Source organism: Cariama cristata, unplaced genomic scaffold (genome assembly GCF_000690535.1).
Source record: "Cariama cristata isolate BGI_N322 unplaced genomic scaffold, ASM69053v1 scaffold38063, whole genome shotgun sequence".
NCBI classification, from domain to species: Eukaryota; Metazoa; Chordata; class Aves; order Cariamiformes; family Cariamidae; genus Cariama; species Cariama cristata.
Genome location: NW_009607472.1, coordinates 48,978 through 67,943, shown reverse-complemented (window position 1 = coordinate 67,943; position 18,966 = coordinate 48,978). Strand labels below are relative to the sequence as shown.

General features: G+C 37.1%; 1 protein-coding gene across 1 annotated transcript in view; it reads right to left on the bottom strand.

Annotated features, from left to right (window-relative positions):
• Positions 1-18,966, bottom strand: part of LOC104158940 (versican core protein-like) — a gene marked incomplete at its 5' end in the record, with an annotated part of 95,996 nt that overhangs the window by 33,092 nt on the left and 43,938 nt on the right. The window contains 1 exon segment of the mRNA XM_009696718.1: positions 1-2,833. This exon segment is cut by the window's left edge and continues 1 nt beyond it. Coding sequence (XP_009695020.1) covers positions 1-2,833 — 2,833 coding nt within the window.

Genomic DNA, 18,966 nt, shown 5'->3' with positions numbered 1-18,966 from the left:
GTAGGGAAAATATTTTGTACCAACTCCTCCTCTTGCTCTGTATCTGTAACTGGAGAGCTTATGTATTTCCTTTCAATTGTTACAGGCTCAGTTACTCTGTCATCATTAAATGGCAAAAGTATTTTTTCAACAGATTTGGTTCCTAATTCCTTTTCTTCTGAATATGGACTGACAGTTGGAACATTTAAAAATCCCAGATGTTCATAGTTAGCCTGTGTACTTTTAAAGAATGGGTCTGTTGTTTCTTCAGAGGATCCTATAGCTTTTGGCGAAATTTCCCTTGGCCTGTCTTCCCCAGAATGTCTATCTTCCACCAAAGGAATCTTTGTAGAAAAAGCTCTCACTGTCAGTTCATCAATTGTTCTCTCTTCCATTCTTATGTCACTTACAGTTCCCACTGTGGTTACTTCATGGCCAGTACTTGGAACTAGCTCATCAGGTTCAGTAGTGAAGGCATGATCCATAGATGGTGTGCTGGCAACTTTTGTGTCATACTCCTCTCGTGTTTCTGGTCTCCCACTGGGTGAAACTGCTGTTTTTGCAAACGATTCAATGAATGTATCTGCTTCTCCAGATCCACGATCAATAAACGAGAAAACACTTCCAAGTATTTCTTCAGTAGGTCCATTGGACATTAGTTTTGTAGTGCTGCTGTCACCTTTGAATTCTTCTCCAGAGCCATGCTCAATCAGGAGAATCTTGCCTAATGAGACAGTTGAAGAACTAACTTTTGCATTTTTGCTTTCTGTAGATTCAGCTACCACTTTTGTACTGCTGGTACCATGTGTCACCATGATGTTCGTGACCACTGATTCTGGAGTTGATGTGACCTCACCTGTTGCTAAATCTTCAGTTTTAACTCCTGGTGCAACATGAAATATTATCTCTTTTCTAGAACCAGGACTAGATTCTGCTTCAGGAGGAGTTGTGTAAGATGGTTCTGTTTCCTTACTTTGCTCTCCTGGGTTTCCTGTACTAAACACATCCTGGGACATCTGACTTGTTACTCCAGACTCCTTTGTCAAACCATCTGACCCAGTACTTGAAACTGATACTGCTGATTCATCTATTCTTGCATGTTCTTCATATTCTGTTGTTGCATGCTTCAGTGAAGCATCATCTATGCTGTAAAATTTTCCTTCATGTTTTTCTGTTTGTGTTTCAGTGACAGGCCTTAGTGGAACTGAAGTCAAAGTAGCAGACTCAGTGATAATATCTATGTCTCCAGAACCTGGATCAGTAAACGGTGAGTGGGTACTTACCACTTTTCTTGTGGGACCCCCTGAAAATATGTCTGCTGGTTCTTCTGCTGATCCTTCATTTATAAAAAGCTTCTTCTCTCTCAAGAGAGGAATGGTGGTGACCTTTTTAATTTCAGAACTTATGGTACCTGTTACGGGTACTGTTTTCCGGAGGGGGGTGGGCTCTTGACTTACAGTTCTGGCTTCACTAGTAGTGCTCCCAAGTTCATTCAACTCCAAATTTCCCTCTGCAGCAGTAGCTGAATTTTCCTGACTTGAATAAGCAGTGGTCTGCATTTCTTTTTCATCTTCAATATTCTTTTCAGTTACAAGAGAGCTGGAAACTACTTTTTCCATATTCAATTCAGACACAGAATTGGGGGCAACTGTTACTTCAGAACTTTGATCAAAAGCAGAATAATGAGTGCTTATTCCTCTGGGCAAAGCAGAGGTGATTCCTGAAACAGTTACAGAAACTTCTGTTGGCAGTACTGCGCCAGAACCCAAAGAAATATCTTGCATTGAACGTGTTTCTGTTACTGCTGTTTCCGTCATCATGGCTGAAGTTACAGTGATGTCCTCTTCTACATCTCCAGAGCCTTCTAGAACTATAAAAGAAGCAGCACTTGTCTCAGGCTTTCCTGTATGACTACTTGTTTCCAGAAGATTTTCAACAGGGGAATTTGCATTAAGTTTAATAGTTGATTTATAATGATCTCCTGGAGCAAGGGTTGCCTCTTCTGGAATAAGGTCTTCCACACCTATGCCTACCAAAGCAGTATTAAAAACTGCATCCAAAGAAGAAGTTACAGCAGAACTTTCCACAGTAAATGCATCAGGAGCAGAAGTTGTACTAGAATTTTTTTCACCCTCTTCCTTTCTTGACATTGTCACAATTTCTGAGAAGATAGAACTGGATAAATCAGATTCGGTGGAGCCATCTCCAGAAGATTCGCTAGTAACCAAAAGCAAGTTTTTTGTATCTTTAGTAGAGCTCTCCTCAGTTCCATGCTGTGTTATGGTCTCTTTATTTTTTTGCAGAGATTGCTCATTTGAAGAAGTAGTGGCTATTGATTTATCTGTTGTAGCAACTTCTGACTCACCACTATAAACAGGTTCTAACATTGCAACATCTGCTGTTGGCTGTGTAACTTCAAACGCCCCTATTACTTCTCCAGCTTTGCTTGGTTGCATAGTACCAGAAGTTTCAGTTTCAGGTATTATAAATGTGTTTGTTTCATTGATTTGAGAAAAGGTTACATTTTTGGAATGTGCAACGCTTTCAATTTGGTCACTTCTTGCTTCCTCAGCTTTTGTGCTCTTAGGTGCACTAGTAACTTGTTGCTTTCCATTTATGAACTGCAAAGCTGGAGGAGTTGTAACATCAGTAGTATTTTCACAGTCTTCCTCTTCTTCAAACTCTATAATGTTTGGAAAGAAAGGATCCAATATTATATATTCAGACGAATCCTGCACAGAGTCTGAAGTACAGGGTTCAGTCTGAGCTGATTCTGCATCAATGTGGGGTTCATCTATTGCATGAGGAAGCATGTGGCGACTGAACAGATCCAAAAATTCATTCACCGGATGATCTGCAAAAAAAAGAGAGCTTTTCATAATCCCTAAATGACAGCGACAGTTGCGCATTATAGTAGACATATGAAGTACAAGCAATCCATCGGAGAAAAAAAAAACCAACAAAAAAATTCAAAATGAAACACAGCAAATTCAATGTGTTCTTCTATTGACACAAAGTTAAATGCTGCCAGTGTTTGACTTTTCTAGTTGAAACTTTTGGGTATATTGAACACTTTGATGATATAATACTCTCAGTTGCCATGCATGTTTAGTCCCAAACCTGCACCTCAGCTAACTTATCCTACACTGTTCAGCAGACAAAAGACATGGAGAATGTGAAAACCATTTTTAGACCAGAAGACTCTGGTCCCAACCTGCAGCAACTGCTTCCATGGGTTTGAGACACTAGTTAAACTTTACCAAAAATTGAACTTGGACAAAGCTAAGCAAGACAAAATCTAAAATAAAATAAGACATATCGAATACGCCTCTGCAACTCCGTTTATTTTCAGTATAGAGTAATTCAAATTACTAGGAATGCCACAAAAACATCAATTGCTCTATTCTTTACAATTGGACCCTGGGTCAGTAAATGAAGTCTCACTTTACAAAGTTGTTGCTATTTGGCATTATAAAACATTATGAAACAAATACAAAAAAATATCATAGATTCAAAAATCAATCACCATTCAGACAGTAATATGAGTAAAGTTCAGCTATTTTCTTCTGCTTACCACTCACTTTGAATTATTTACACACTCCCATAGATTGCAAACCTCTCAAATTTTTTTCTAGGTGCCAAGAAGATAAAAGAGGAGGAAGGAAGTTCTAAGTAGAGAAGGTTTTAGCTGCAGAAGCCCTCATGAATTCCTGTAAGATTTATGATCCCAAATTCCATAGACACTTTTAAAATGTGCTCTCTCAACACGAACATTACTTCAAAACTTTTATTCCAGACAATAGATGCTACCCTCACTAAAAAAAAAAAAAAAATAAAAATTACAAATTAAATAAATAAAAGGTACAACAGACTCAGAGAAATGCTACATTTCAGGCTTTGCCAACTGCCTTGAAGCTGGAAATTTTGTGCTGAAATTTTATTCCATGAATGTATCTTTCTTCTGTGTCTATGTTTATAACTGTTTTGTACAAACCAAAATTACTATTTGCTTGTATAAACTGGTGTAGCCAATGCAGCTTTGTCTACATCTGCCAGTAAAGGATCTGAATCAACATACAGGATTCCTGTCTTACAGTGCTGTCAGCAATGATTACTCCCCAAAGAGTATTTGCAGGTATTCTGGCATACACAGTATATGACAGAGCACAATTTTTAAGTAAATCTTCCTTACTAAAACTATTTACAAGACATAAAAAAAATGAGAACCTGACAGGTAAACTGTTTCATTGTTTGAAGTAATTCTCCTACATATGACCATCATTTAACCTCTATGACTACTGAGCCTTCAGAGATAATCAGGTGATTATTCTGGAAAAGAATGTGTATTAAATCACATTAAACTGATGCAAAACACTGTGAAAGGCTTGTGAGTCTTTGGCTTGAGGTGTTCTGTGTGTGCAAATTGACGGTAATGTGGGTCTTCAAAAGGTCATTGCAACTCTATTGAGAATTAATGTTCTAGTATCTCACACTGTGTTTACAGCTAAACTCAGGAATTATTACTGAATCTTCATTTGCTAAACAACCAGTTGAAGAGTAAATGGCAACTTCAGGTCTGTTTTACCAAGAACACCTAATAAGGTGTCCTGAATCTGATGTAATTGCTAAACAACTTCAGAAAAATTGATATCTATGCTAGTTTCACAGAGATTAAACCACCTTCAGCATTGTGTATTTCCACTAAAATATTCAGTTTGTACAGCACTAAGCTCAGGTTTCCCAGTGCATCAAAAAAATGGTTGTTTTTAACCTTGTCCCTGCCTGGCTATTCTATATTGCCCCAGTGAAGCCTGGTGTTTACTTTGTGCTATGACAGCTCTACTAGACGACTACAGAATTGAAACTCCTTCTCTGTCCCTCACAGGTACTTCTTGGGAGTTGTTTTATGCAATGCTTGGAAAGACAGAATTTCTCCCTGTGCCTTCCTCCAGTAGGTTAGAAATATTTACAGAAGCTGCCTGATGCCACAGAGAAATGTAGCTTCTGCAGCCATTTATTTCAGTTTTCCCGTATCTCCCTTTCAAATTCTGTTCAAGCAGAAAAGTAAGAATTTAGTTATTTGTCCAAGATTTGCAATATGACATGGAGAAGCATGTCAAATGACATCACTTTCAGAATCCACAAATTTTAGCAAACAGCAATGCTAGTCATATTGAAGAATCATCTTTTCATAAAAGTAGAAGCTCTAATTGACCCAGAATTATACACCTTCTTTTCAAAACTGTGAATGCATAAATACATGGGAATTAAATAACTGAAAGGCAAATGGCAAGTCAAAGCTGCTAGGGAGCTTTGAGAGTTTCTGATTCTCAGTAAATTCACTATAAAATAACTGCACTAACTTATAAAACCAGACAACTACATATAGAAATGTGGATGAGCAAGAAAGATGGCTTGTACTGTGCGTACAGCTTAAGAAGGAATATGTAGAAATAATCTGGTATATAGACTAATGTGGCATAAAGATTAATTATGATTTCATACACAGCTGTTAGGATTGTTTGCACAAAACATGTAGCATGCTTTTGCACAGACCTATACATTAAAAAAAAAAAAACAAACAACACCTGGACAGGACTGGATAGGCTGTAATTTGTAGGAGCGCACCGTGACTAACAAGTTCTGACCAGTGTATTATTTTTGTAGTAGTGCACACCTGGGAGTCCCTCAAATTACTAGCTCACGCTAAATCATTTATGGTAGGTAATAAATTTAGCGAACAACATCTGTTCCAAATTCACACAGAAGACATATGCAAATTCTTACATATGCAAAGATCTCTATCAGACCTTACCTTTACTTTGTTAGCTTTTTCAAGATCTCACATGCCACAAAGATCCACATAAAAGAACCTTAGCTAAAGGTATGAGATTCCAATAATAAACTTTCAGGAGACTCTTTCATTAAATACTAAGTGGTTCTGTTTTGGTTTATTCCTGAGAAAAAAATAACCAGCTTCTAAGAAAATAGTACTGAATCTAATTGAATTATTTTTTTATTAGAATTGCTTTTCCTTTCTAGAGTTTTAATTATTCAGTGTTAGCAATCAAGTTGCCGGTGCTCAGGATTAACAGCTATGGAAAATTCTCTTAAACCTCAGAGATGGCCAATAATCTACGTAACAACATAGGTCATATAACATATAACCTTGTCCTCTAAGAATAAGCAAGACACTAGGATGAAAACTTAAACGCTACCATAAAATGCAAATAAAGGAGGGAAAGGTCTAATCTGTGGAACTGGTTTGTTAGACCCTTAGGGCTGATACACGAACACTTGCAATAGTTTTAAACTGCCTAGATGCAGCTGACATATTTTACCCCTATTTATATTCATGTCCATTCCAGCTGCAGGTAAAGACGTACAGACCTGAGACTATTAATAAGAGATGAAATAAGGACTTTAAAGAGAAGGAATTTGGCTCCTAAATACGTTTATCAATAGTTCACACATTATGATGGCAAACAAACCAAAAGGAATACTTGTTCAAAGAGGTGCTTTGTTACTGTGACTTCAAGAAAAAGAAAGTAAAAACAAGTCACTAAAAAGCAGTAAAATCAAGGGTTGTCAGTTCAGACTGCCAATCCAAACAAGTCCTAAAGGAGATTTATCAGTAAAGACTCTTATTGAGGAAAGTGATGAGGTATGCACTGAAACAGAGATGGAATAGATAGGTAGATGAGCGTATATGCAGTCAAGAGTATTTCTTAATCCATTTAATATGTCTAGATGTTTTAAATTACCTGTACAGAACAGCAGGTAATGTGACAGTAACAGTCAACTACATGTAAGAAATGGAAATCTGTCTGGCTACAGGGTGCTTTTTAGCCACAAGAGGACTTGACTGCTGCCACATATAACCACAGAGGAAGTGACTGAGGTGCTATTACTTACCAATACAACTCTTCTAACGGGAATTGGTTCTAAACTCACACTCGTTTTTCACTGGATCAAATACTAAAGTTGCCTCTATGTTACTGATCGACAAGCTAACTTCTGCACATCCAAGAAATGTGTAACGTGTAGTAACATTCTTTTCTTGAGGAGATTTTTAATATTCTACAAAGAATGCTAAAGGGCTTTTTCAAGATCATTTTTGAGGGGGCAGGCAGTAAAAAGCAATTTCTCTCTCAAAAACCTTCAGATAAGTGGCTGAAGAAGAATTAATTGAGAATTAAATAGAAAACAGTCCGACGTTTTCCAAACTTTCAAAACCCAAAACATTTCATTCAGAAGACTTATGGATTTAGTATGTTTTAGTGAAGTCTCATTCAAAATGCAACTGTTAACATCTAATCTGGTATCCTGCAGATAACAGAATTTCACCTATAGATTCCTACAATTTGTCCGTTTATTGCTTCAAAGCAACATGCTGAGTTGTTTGTGAGAATATAGTTTAGCCTTTTGTAGAAGGACTAGAGGTCTCATAAACCCATTAAATTCACAGAAAGATTTGTAAAGTTCTGTGGACTTTGAATGAGACCCTATATTTTTATTAGAATAGAGCTAAAAAGAAAAATATAATTTAAAAATAAGAACAAAAACATTTTGGACTGTTTGTTCTGAAAGCATGTATTTCATTGCATAATTTGACACTATCACAAACACCATAACGTTCACAACCGAGAATCCATAAGTACAAGACAGGTTAGCATGAAAAAACAAGATAGTTTATTTTAGTCAAATTACTTCCTGCACTTGATAACCAGTAAATTTTGCTGCTGTCTTCAACAGAATTATATAAGGGTGAATTTAGACCATCATATGACTAAAATGTCATTAATTGTATATTGTATATATTGTATATATGTGTTTTTGCATCAAATTTCTGCAAATGTAACATCCAATGACTGTGAAAAATATAATGCGGTAACTTGCAATGACAATAGAAAACATTTGTCTCAGAGAAAAAAAGCAATAAACAATTTAATTTAAGAAAAAAATTGAGAAAAATCTGTTTTTTTTTTTTTCCCCCGTGCATACTTCTTGACTACTCTGTTTTCCGTGTTAAGCCACCTTGTTTCTTCCTGACAGATATGTACTCTACATTTATTTTTATATGCCTCCTCTTCTTTACTACAACTGATCTGCACAGTATCATGGTCATCACCTCCTGCAGAAGACTCCCATCACACATATGATGATAAACTTGCACTCCCTGGCTACAGCCTTAAATGTTACCTCCAACTGATCAGATGCTCTGAGATCAAGATCAGAAGCGTCTGGGACTCGGACCAGGGGACAAGCAAAATATATAATACATAGCAAATAGCACAGCTTATCATGGAAGAATAGACCATCAGCTTAGCTAGGCTACTAAATGACAACTCAAGTCAGATGCCACAAGCCTCTCAACAGCTATTGATCAGAGCCTTACTCATTCAAAACACATAATTCTGAGAAAGTCATTGCAGGAACAGATTGTAAGAATATGCTAAGAAAAGCACACTGATGGCAAGGAGAACCGAAGGCAGCCGTATGAATCGTTATCTTCGTCACTTTCGTCACAGAATTTACTGCAGATTGAAACTGTTATGAAAAGTGGATCGAAACAATCCACCAAATAATTCAGTAAACATGAACACTGTGTTTGATTAAGACTTTCTGAATAACCTAAATGAATGGCTTTAATGTGTTACTCAAAATCCCTGCACATTTGTGGGACACAGGTTTGCATAGGTGACCTATCAAGAGTGAGCCTACAGTCAGCAGACTTAGTTTCAGCCAACAGGTATTTCCATCTGGAAAATATTTATGAGTCCTCAAAGTAGAAGAGGTACAAAATTGCTTATTTAAACCCTCTGAAAGTCCAGTGAAGCCTTGTACCAGGGCTTGGGAGAAGACCTAGCATGAGGAAAGACTTAAAGAGCTTTATGTCATATATTGACTCCCCTGAACCTCAGCTCTGCCAGGCACCAGATTTGCAGTTTGGGTGGATTCAAGCAGTTTTATGACTATGGCTTGCTGAAACTCTTCCAGTGAAACAAAACTCCACCAGTTCCACAGGAATGTGTCAGTCTCATTGAATATATTTTGTTTTAAAAGCATACTGAAGAAGTAAAGAAATGATCTGACAAATGTTGAACTTTTTTTTGTTTCAAAACCTTTGCATTTTGGGTTCCCCCCCACCCCCCCCCCCACCCCCCCCCGCCTAAAATGTTACACTTAAATTGGAACAGAAATCTTCAATTTTACAGAAACAAAACATTCTGATGACATCTTTTGGGCCATTTTGTTTCACAGAAAAGGGATTTTTTTAATTTTTCTTTTCATCTCATTTCAAAAGAAATAAGATTTTGAAATACAGACATTTCATGCTGAAGGAAAATTCCAAGTGTCAGCCTTTGGTACATGCAATTCCTCTGACTTGTGCCATCTTGTAATATCATTAACCTACCTAAGCACGGTCAAAGTGTAACAGTGCTTCAGGCATACCCCATCTCTCAGGAAAAGATGGGAATATTGCCAAGGAGCTGGTCTAAGGTGTTAAAGAAACATGGCTACTGTTATACTCACCTAAGTAAAAGACAATAAAGAAAGGTCCAGAAATAATTAAATTTTTGATTATTTTAATCCTTCTAGCTCACATTAACATGACTAGTATGTATGATGAGGTCTAGTAAAATCCAGTTCTTGATTGCTGTTCAGTCTAAATAAACAAAAGGTTTTATTTAGTTCATTTAAAAATGTTCCCCAGCTGGATATATATTTCTGAAAGTTTTGTTAACTTTGGCTCTCTTTAGAAATGCTTAAGGATGTAGGGCAAGTTTCAATAGGTTTTAATTTTTTTATCTTCTAAATTTTATCAAAATTTATGTTTCATTCTCCCTCTGACAGTCAAAAGAGAAGTTTGTATTTTCTAAGTCGCTGCAGCAGTTAAAAAAAAAAAAAACATATATAAATTCACCTTGCATAAAAATCTCAACTACTCAAGTAAATTTCTAGAAGCAAATATTTGAAAAGAATAATTTTTGCACAGCTGGCTGGGTAGGAGTTGGAAGTAATTCAAGGTGGGTGGTCAGTCTTGCTTACTCAAATTTACTTATCCAGTCTGCTTTGCCACATTTAGATGTCTCTGTTTCCATGCAAGGCACAGCCCCATTGAAAACCTGGGTATCAATTGCTGGCAGGTTCCTAAACTGCAGCCTTTTTACAGCTATACCATTCTCCCAAGCTCCATCTTGACAAAGTTGTTGGCTAGACCAGAAACACCTGTGGTAAGTGGATGTTGCTTATGTGGACATCTGTTTTGCACAGGGCTCTGGCCTGCACGGCTGTGCTTAAACACTTTTGCCAAATTTTAAAGTAATAGACATGATGATGCAAAAACCATGTCAGAAATAAAGGAACTATTTTATTATAAAAGTATATCACAAAGCCTTCTGGCAATCTCTGGCATTTCCTTGAGCCTCATTGCTTCCTGTGTTTCCCCCCCCTGAGGCAGTGGTAAACTTGTTAAGAAAAAACAGATTGAGTAAAATGTCAAGTTGTTAAAAATGGCAGCCTTGCAGTGTCAAGTCTGAGCCCCAGCAAGTGCAAGATACAGTTCCGTGGATAATGACTGAATATTTGTCATACAATATTTTAAGGACAACTATTTCTACTTCCTTTCTGCTCCAATATGTCATTAATAAAATGACACTCCAGCCAGCAATGTCTCCTCCTGAGCGGTCCCTTCCCTGAGCATTCTTCCAATGACAACATTTTACTTACGGCCTACAGAGAAGACGATTCTAAAACTCTGTGGGGCTAAACAACCCAAAACCAAACTGCCAAGTAATAAATCATTTTCTCCAGCTGAAATCCTAAAGAAAGCAGAAAGTCAGACTGTGCAGTCACACAGTATCTGGATTAGCTGGTCTGTCTGGATATAAATATAGAAAAGTTCAACTCCACAGGACAGCTCACCAGGTCAGGTGGTAAACAGAAGGGCTGGCTGGGAAGAAAAGCAACTGCTCACCAAAATGATTTCAGCCTTGATCTCCTGTGTGGTATTCCACGATCAAGGTGGAAATAGTGAGATATCAACAGGTCTTGCCCTTTCCTAGCCCACTTCATCACCATCCCTGGGTTACACTTACACCATGTTACAGCAGGGCAACCTCAAATGTTTCAGCCATTACACAGATGGAACAAGAAGGAACCAGTTTTGGCCCTACTAACATGGGAAGAGAGTATCCCCTCCCAGAAGAACCATAAGTGACTTATCACAACAAAAATCTGGGGCAAAAGTCAAAATACTATAGTTACAATGTCGAAGCAGATGTCCACCGTATGATGGCTCCTGTGGCTGTTCAGATATGAAATGGTCTGTAATGAATAGTCTGTCCCCTGTCCCTTTCTCCAGTAATGTCAACAATACTTAGTTTTAGGAGCAAACTTACAGTATACTCCTTAATGTGGCAGTTCTGGAAAAAATTAAGTTGATATCATATTAATATTGGAGTAATAAAGGTTGGGTTACATAGTAAGCATGTGCTAAATTTTACTTTCTTAATCAAAGTAATTTGTCTCAAAGGAGGACTTTTATGTGGCAAAAATAAAATCAGAAAATATTCTGATGTTCAAGCTCCAAGACAGACAGCCATGTTTATATATGTGTCTGTGTATTTATGAGAAAAGAAAGAAAAAGAAAGAAAGAAGAGAGAAAGAGAGAAAGAGAGAAAAGGAGAGAGAGGAAGAAAGAAGAAAAAGAAGGAAGGAAAGAAGGAGGGAAGGAAGGAAGGAAGGAAGGAAGGAAGGAAAAGAGAGAAAAAACAAACATACATTTCCAGGAAGGTTCTCCCTATGCAAAATGGCTTCATTCTGAGTAACTCTGTTCAAAGAACTAAAGCTATGACGATGATTACCCAACCTCATCTACCCCACAATGCTCTTTTTATAGCTATCTGAAAAAGTTTATGTATCTGTACTGACACTTATGATGATGCTTTTCTGACATTTTGTCCCCTACAATTTTCCAAGCATCTTTAAAGTACCTCATAAGCATACTTTTAATTTAATGTCTGTAGAAGCTCACTGGTCATGCAGCCAGAACTCAAAATCACAGCTGATGAGACACACTGTTTGGCTGCGGTCCCTGATCCTTTTGGGGAGATATTTAGAACTATTAATCATGCAGCAATATAGGCTTATTCTGTCATGGCAAATCTTTTTTTTAAGTTTCAGTTTTCTTCATTGAAATATGACCAAAGCTTTGCTGGAACAGTCCATCATGGGGCAAATCACCCTTGTGCAAAATGACTTGAGTTACTAGAGCAGTCGCAGTAGTAACTCAAGTTACTATGGTATCTTCATAGTATCTTAAATGCAAATATATGTTTTAGAACATACAACTAGAGTGATTACGCATATAAATATTGCACATAGATCTGAGTCTTGTGCTTTGCAAATATTATTCAGAAGACACAGAGTGGATTCTGTAATTGCAATTTTAATGGAGTATTCTTAGTATCATCCCTTGACTTGTAGGAAAAAAAAAAAAGCTGAAAAAAACTTGAAATGTAGCTATGGGGCTTAATAAACATGATTGCTTTGGGTATTAAACATCCAAAGTAGCCTAAGGATAAACCAGATTCTCAGTTAAACTGACATAAGGCTGTAAAAACTGCACTGCTGCAAACAGAATGACATAAGTGTGACTCTCTTTCAGACACAGTTTTAGGACAAGGAATGCAGCACCGTAACCTTGAAAGTCTTTCAAAAATTAAGTACTAAACAGTATTGTGATACACAATTTCTACCTGAATCAACTTCCAGGGTGCCTTTGATCCTCATACTTTCCTGAACTCTGCAGAGATCTACGAACAGCAGATGAAATAGCAAGAAGAGCAGAGCAGAAAAGGAAGTCTGATGCAGCCAATATTCTAGAATAAGCTTATAACTGGAGAAGACTTATTTGAGAGCAAGCTGTAGTTTATCTGTAAATATTTAACCATTTCATTGCTCAGATCTGGGAAAAGAACATATAATGTATACAGAGCATGAGTTCTTTTTAACCATATAAAGACAGGCATACATAAAAACCAGAAATGGTTTCATTTTTCTTTTAAAAGCAGAACTTTTTCCATCTAGGGGTTTTTTTCTTGGCAAAAATTGAACATTTATTTTGGAAAAATATTAATTTGTTTTTAGAAACACTTGTTTTTTGAAAAAGACATTTTTGTTGGACAATATTTGAGAACAAAAGTTTTCAACCAACTATAGCTAAAAATAGATGCCTAGCTGTGGTAAGCTTGGTGCAGCACTAAAAAAACAGTAGATGGGGACAGACTTTTGACTACAAACTTATTAGCACAGACTCCATCCTATACTAACATGGTTATATGGCTACTGACTCAAAATTAGTTCACAAATAGCCCAAGAAGCTGAATAATTCAATTAAGGTAAGAACAAATAAATGCTTGAGTAACATTTTGGAGATGTAGAAATACTTCAGTTTCACTGAGATTCATAGTGTTTCTACTTCACATAGGGTAGAGTATACAACTAGCTTATGTCCTCTTAGGGCATCTGGTGATCCTGGTAATTCAATATTGTGCTAAACTGCTACCCATGGTGTGCACAGCAATGCTCAGCAGTGTTTCTCATTTGGCAATCCTGGACTCCTACACCCAACACTCACAAACAGCAAAACCAAACATCAGTGTCTTTGCTACCTGTTAGAATTTACCAATTTTCAAACTGTGATGAGTGTGACATTAGCACCCTTCTCCCTGATGGCATGAAATCCACCAAATTTAGTTATTCTGACGACTAGTCCAAGAAATTCTGTGGGAACTCACGCTAACTTTGGTTTCTTCAAGCATGAAAAGGAGTACCTGCACTAAGGCAAAAGACACTGTGACCACTGAAAAGCTTTTTCCAGGTTCACTCACCATTACAACCCTGTTATCACTATATGGTTTCATCAAAGGATGTATCCTCTGGTCTTTATCCTTGCCTCTCAGTTGGATCAAGTGTACACAGCATTTCCAAAGGACTGAAGAATTTTGCTTGTAATATTTAACTAAATGTGTCACTGGAAACACACTACAAGCCTGAGTATTAAATGCATGAGTAACCCAAGAATCATTTCACTCACCACTTCCAAGAAAGGAAAAATATAGCTTAGACAAAATCCCACAATAAAATCTTACAAAAAATCCCAATGCTACTCTGTGTATATATAGACGTAATCTTTGCTGTTATTTTGGCAAAAGAAATTGCATCAAATACATGGAAATTAATTTCCTAATGTCAAAAACCTCCTACTGAAACTATGGAACTATCACATAATGAGGTACTACATGAAAAATCCAATATTACAGTTTAAAAAGTAAAAAATTAATGTTTCTTATGCAATTTTAAGTTGTGTAACAAACAAGTAATTAAGTGCGGCTAAGAATACCAAAGCAGACACGGACTACTGGAATATAAGATTGCTCCTGATCATAAAAAAAATTCCAACTCCATTTCTCTTCTTCAGGGATTTCAGCTCTCATTCTTAATGAAGAGAAATTTCTGTACAATTTTTTATATTGAGTTCTCCTCTTTTAAGCAAACACAGTAATACAGGACTGGTCAGACAAGTCCTAATACAATCCACTGAGCAGTTTTTTTTTAAAAAAAGAATTAGTCCATAGAAAAAGATAGAGAACTTCAGCTCCATATTCCCAACGGTGACGGAAAATATGCAGCATACGCTCTGAACATAGCCTGACTTGTGCTGGGAAATAATTCACAAGTATCTTGAAAGACACCACCCGATATTATGTATATTATTCACCAAATTTGTCATCTAAACACTTCCAAAAAGAGGGAGAGAGAAAAAGACTAGTTGTATTAGCAAGGATTAGTTCAATCATTAAATTTAAAATGTGCAAAGAACACCTGCAAAAAAGATCACCGAAAACTACCTACTCAAAAAGAAAGAATAGCCAAGAAATATTTTTCAAGTGCTATTATCAGACTAATTATTGAGTGACCCATCTTAAAGGAATGACTTTCTATTAGGAACTTTAGCCCTTGAGCCACTTATAAAAATACTTTTATTTACATTTCCAAGATCACATCCTGTATGCACTCAGAGTTTCACTGTATCAAATGAATTATTTAATGTAAAGTAAAATGGTATAGACAAAATTTCCCAAAAGAGGCAAAAAAGATGATATCCTCATCATAAGTGCTAAGATTTGTTATAATCTGGATGCATTCAGAAAACATTGATAGAGAAATACACTTTTCTCCAAAAAAAAATCATACTCTGTTTCCATATGAAAGACAGCTCATCTTCTCTGCAATAGGGTTTCCTAAGACTTTCTCCATGTGTAAACAAAAGTTCTAAAAGGATTCCTCTCCTTATAACAGAAGTATGAAAAACTACATTGTACCTATGAATAAAATGCCTTCATTTCTTTCATGAATAAACAAAGACCTATAAGAAAGCTAGAAATGTGTAATCCCTAAGTCTAGATCTGAGACGTTTCCTTGGAAACAATGCGAAACCAGCAGGGAATGTGTAGGCATCCTCTGAACAGTATTTAATGTGAGGGCACGGTTCCTTGTATCTATGGAAGTCTATAAAAGAATGTGAAAAAAGAAATTATTGTTCTATAATAAGTCTTCAGGAAGAGCCAGCAATAGTGGCCTAAAGACTGCTTATTAATTCACAGTCAGATTCTTGTGAAACTCTCCAAGTGTCAAGTTTCAGCTCTGTTGGATATGGGGTTGGTTTTTTTCTTTTCCTTTGTTTTGGAAAAAGGAGCAGTGTACAAAAAGCTTGAATTTATTACAATTACTTGTTTATTAGGGCTTGCTTTCATACCAGGCATCATTGCTATTGTATTTTAAATATGATTTATATGTGATGGTGTCCAGCCTATTTTAAAAAGCCCTCCACAGTACCAGTACAACATGAGTATTCTAATATGGAAAAATACCAACTGGTTTAATTAAGCAACAGGTTTATGAGTTTGGGTTAGATATGTGACACAAATTTGTTCTGAAGAAAAAAATCACCTAATTATAGAATGAACCAGAAGCGGTAAACATTATGAAGACATTCTGATACCTATCATCCCCACATCCCCATAACAATTCTGGTCTCAATCACCCCATTGGAATTACCATGGTGTAATTACACTGGGGAAGATGGTATCAGAATCTGGCCATGTTACTTAGCATTTAACACTTCAGTTACTCTAGACAATACAAGAACTTGGCTGTCTCTGTGCAAGGTTTTATGAATAACACAGAGAGTTTTGTCATTCAGGGAATGAAAATGACTTGAGTAGCTATTGGACATTGACAAACCTGTTTCATTTGTAAATGCATTTCAAAATCTCTAGAGGTGGTTTTCTTTCTTAGACAAACATGCAAGATCAGGGCTCAAAAGAAAACACTACCAGGAAGGAGTGCATTACTAATTCAAACACTGAAATAAGACCATATCCATTGACTGCAGTGCACTCAGGGCAGCAGGGAATGTGGTCTTTTTTCAGGGTTGATGAGGAGTAGTAGCTGCCATAGTCTTAATGTCAGCTGGAACATCAGATTTAATAAAGAGACAAGCCTAACCCTCCATTAAATAAATAGGAGATTTTGCATTTAATAAGATGGGAAGTTGATTCAGCCCATGTGAGGCGACTTTTAGTATTGCTTCAACATCCCACCAGAAATTAATTCAGGTCAGTCTAGTTGCACAATACTAATAAACCGTGACCACAGAACACCACGTCCAAGTGCATACAAGTCGAAATGTACTTGCAAATTAAATGGTACTTTGCTCACCACAATGTTTAGGTAAATTTGGAACTCTTCTTCTCTTAAATGTATGGCGGTGATATCAAGAATTAAGCGTTTGTTAAGAAAGTTGAACAGCTTGCACAGGCAGGGAAGTCGTATTCTTACACATCTACTTGGGCATGTTATCAGTGACTGTATAAAGCAGTGAACGCAAGACAGCATCTTTACAATAAACTTTGATTTGAAATAGGTCCTATGAATAAACAATAGGTTTCAGCAGCATATACTTTTCATTTGAGAAAAAACAAGCATGCAGCATGTAGCACATGTGTGTACACTACAAATAGTGTCCAGGTAGATGTTTGCCAGTAGGCATAAATAAAATAACTCAGAACAACGTGGGTGCAAGTGTAGGCAGACACAAGCCTACATGCTGCATGCTTTTAAGCTGGGTCTATTGCAAGTGAGGTGTTGCCTGGAAATGGTGTTGCAAGCCATGCTGCTCCTATCCTTCCACACCATCATCTGGTCTGCTCATAGCATCGTCCTGACACCCACAGTTTCCGGAACAGAGCCAGTGCCTTTCCTCCCAGCATGCTCCCAGGATATCTCCACTCTCTCACGCACACATTTCCCTCAGAAGTTAGCAAAATGAAGGCTGAAAGGGGACGTGGTTATTCTCTATAACTGAACAGAGAAATAAAAGTATCAAGGGATAAGTGTCAGGAAGAAAAAAGAGCTATTCAAGCTCAAGACAATGGTGGCAAGAATAAACATGGATATAAACTGCCCACGAAGCAATTCAGGCTAGATATTAGATTCAGGCTTAGAGACCCATGACGATCTGGGACAGCCCTCCAGAAGGAGCTGTGAAGACAACATGATTAAATGAACTTTAAGACAAGGCCTAAGACAGACCTGAAGAGACACTATTCTGCCTTCTTTGTTAAGGTTTATGACTATGACTCATTACAGTTCTGCATTTCATTCAAATTTCATGTCTTCTTACACTGCTAAGACAGAAATATGCATGTCAGAGAATTACGTGTTGAAACACAAAGGTTTGTAACCTCTTTCCATAAAATTCCACATCTACAAAGCACAAGTTCCTGCAATTTCATTCTGTTCAAAGCTGGAGGGAACAAGAAAACCAACAGAGCTGGTGTGAGTCCCAGAGTCCAATAAGCACTTTGAAACATATTCACTAAGCAAAGACTTTTAAATGTCTCCAAAAAATGCAGGTGTGCAAATTACTCCTGATACAGACAGGAATTACGTTTCCAGCACCCTCTCAACCACTGTTAAACAACACCCCCACAAGCATTTTTCGGTTCATAAAAGCTTTATGAGCTGAAAAGTTCCTTCAGGTTTGCTTCTTCTTTTCAGCTGCTAATCCATTACTTTCCAGTAACAGCATCAGCCCTCACCACTACTATACCTAGGAGCTATGAGAACACAGAAGGGCACGAGTTGGCAAGTTCTGTATCTTTGCAGTGAAAGACAAACTTCTCTGTCCCATCTGATGCAATGCAAAGCTGCTAATGTGATAAGATGTCACAGTGCAGGGCTAGTTTACTTTCTTACTCTGACAACACGGTCACGATCCCAAGGGAACAGTCTGTTGTTCCACTCAAGTGAATGAAGTCCCAAGCTCCTTCCTATTATGAAACATGTGCGTGGTCCTTTTTGTGGCATAAAAAGGGATATTTCCCCATGCACAAATATATTTTCCTCATTAATTGGAACACCTGCCCTAGATCTGTCCATGTGCTGTAGGCCATCAGAACAACCATGCCTTATATCCCTCTAATTTGTGCACCTGCCTCACACTTGCTCACATGGAAGTATATGGATTGTTTGTACGATACATTTTCTCAATGAAAACTGCTGTATTCTTATACAAATAAGCAGCGTAATCCACTCAGCAGTGTGTTCTTTCTTATCAGTGCTAGAGTGCATTTTCCAAAATTGAAGTTAATGAGCTTGACCTTCCACCAGACCTCGAAATTACTTCTGTTTCCATGGGTAAATTTTTTTATCTAAAAGTAACTGAAACTTCCTTTATGAAAGTTTTAAACAATTGTAAGCATGCATTTTAAAAGCTAGTAGTATAACTATTTGCCATTTGTCATGAGAAAAGAAGTCCTCTAGCAGAAACTTTTTCTGGGTTAATAAATTTAAGGGCTTATTGTATTAAAAAATTTAAAATATTTAGTATCAACTTTCACTTATATATTGTAC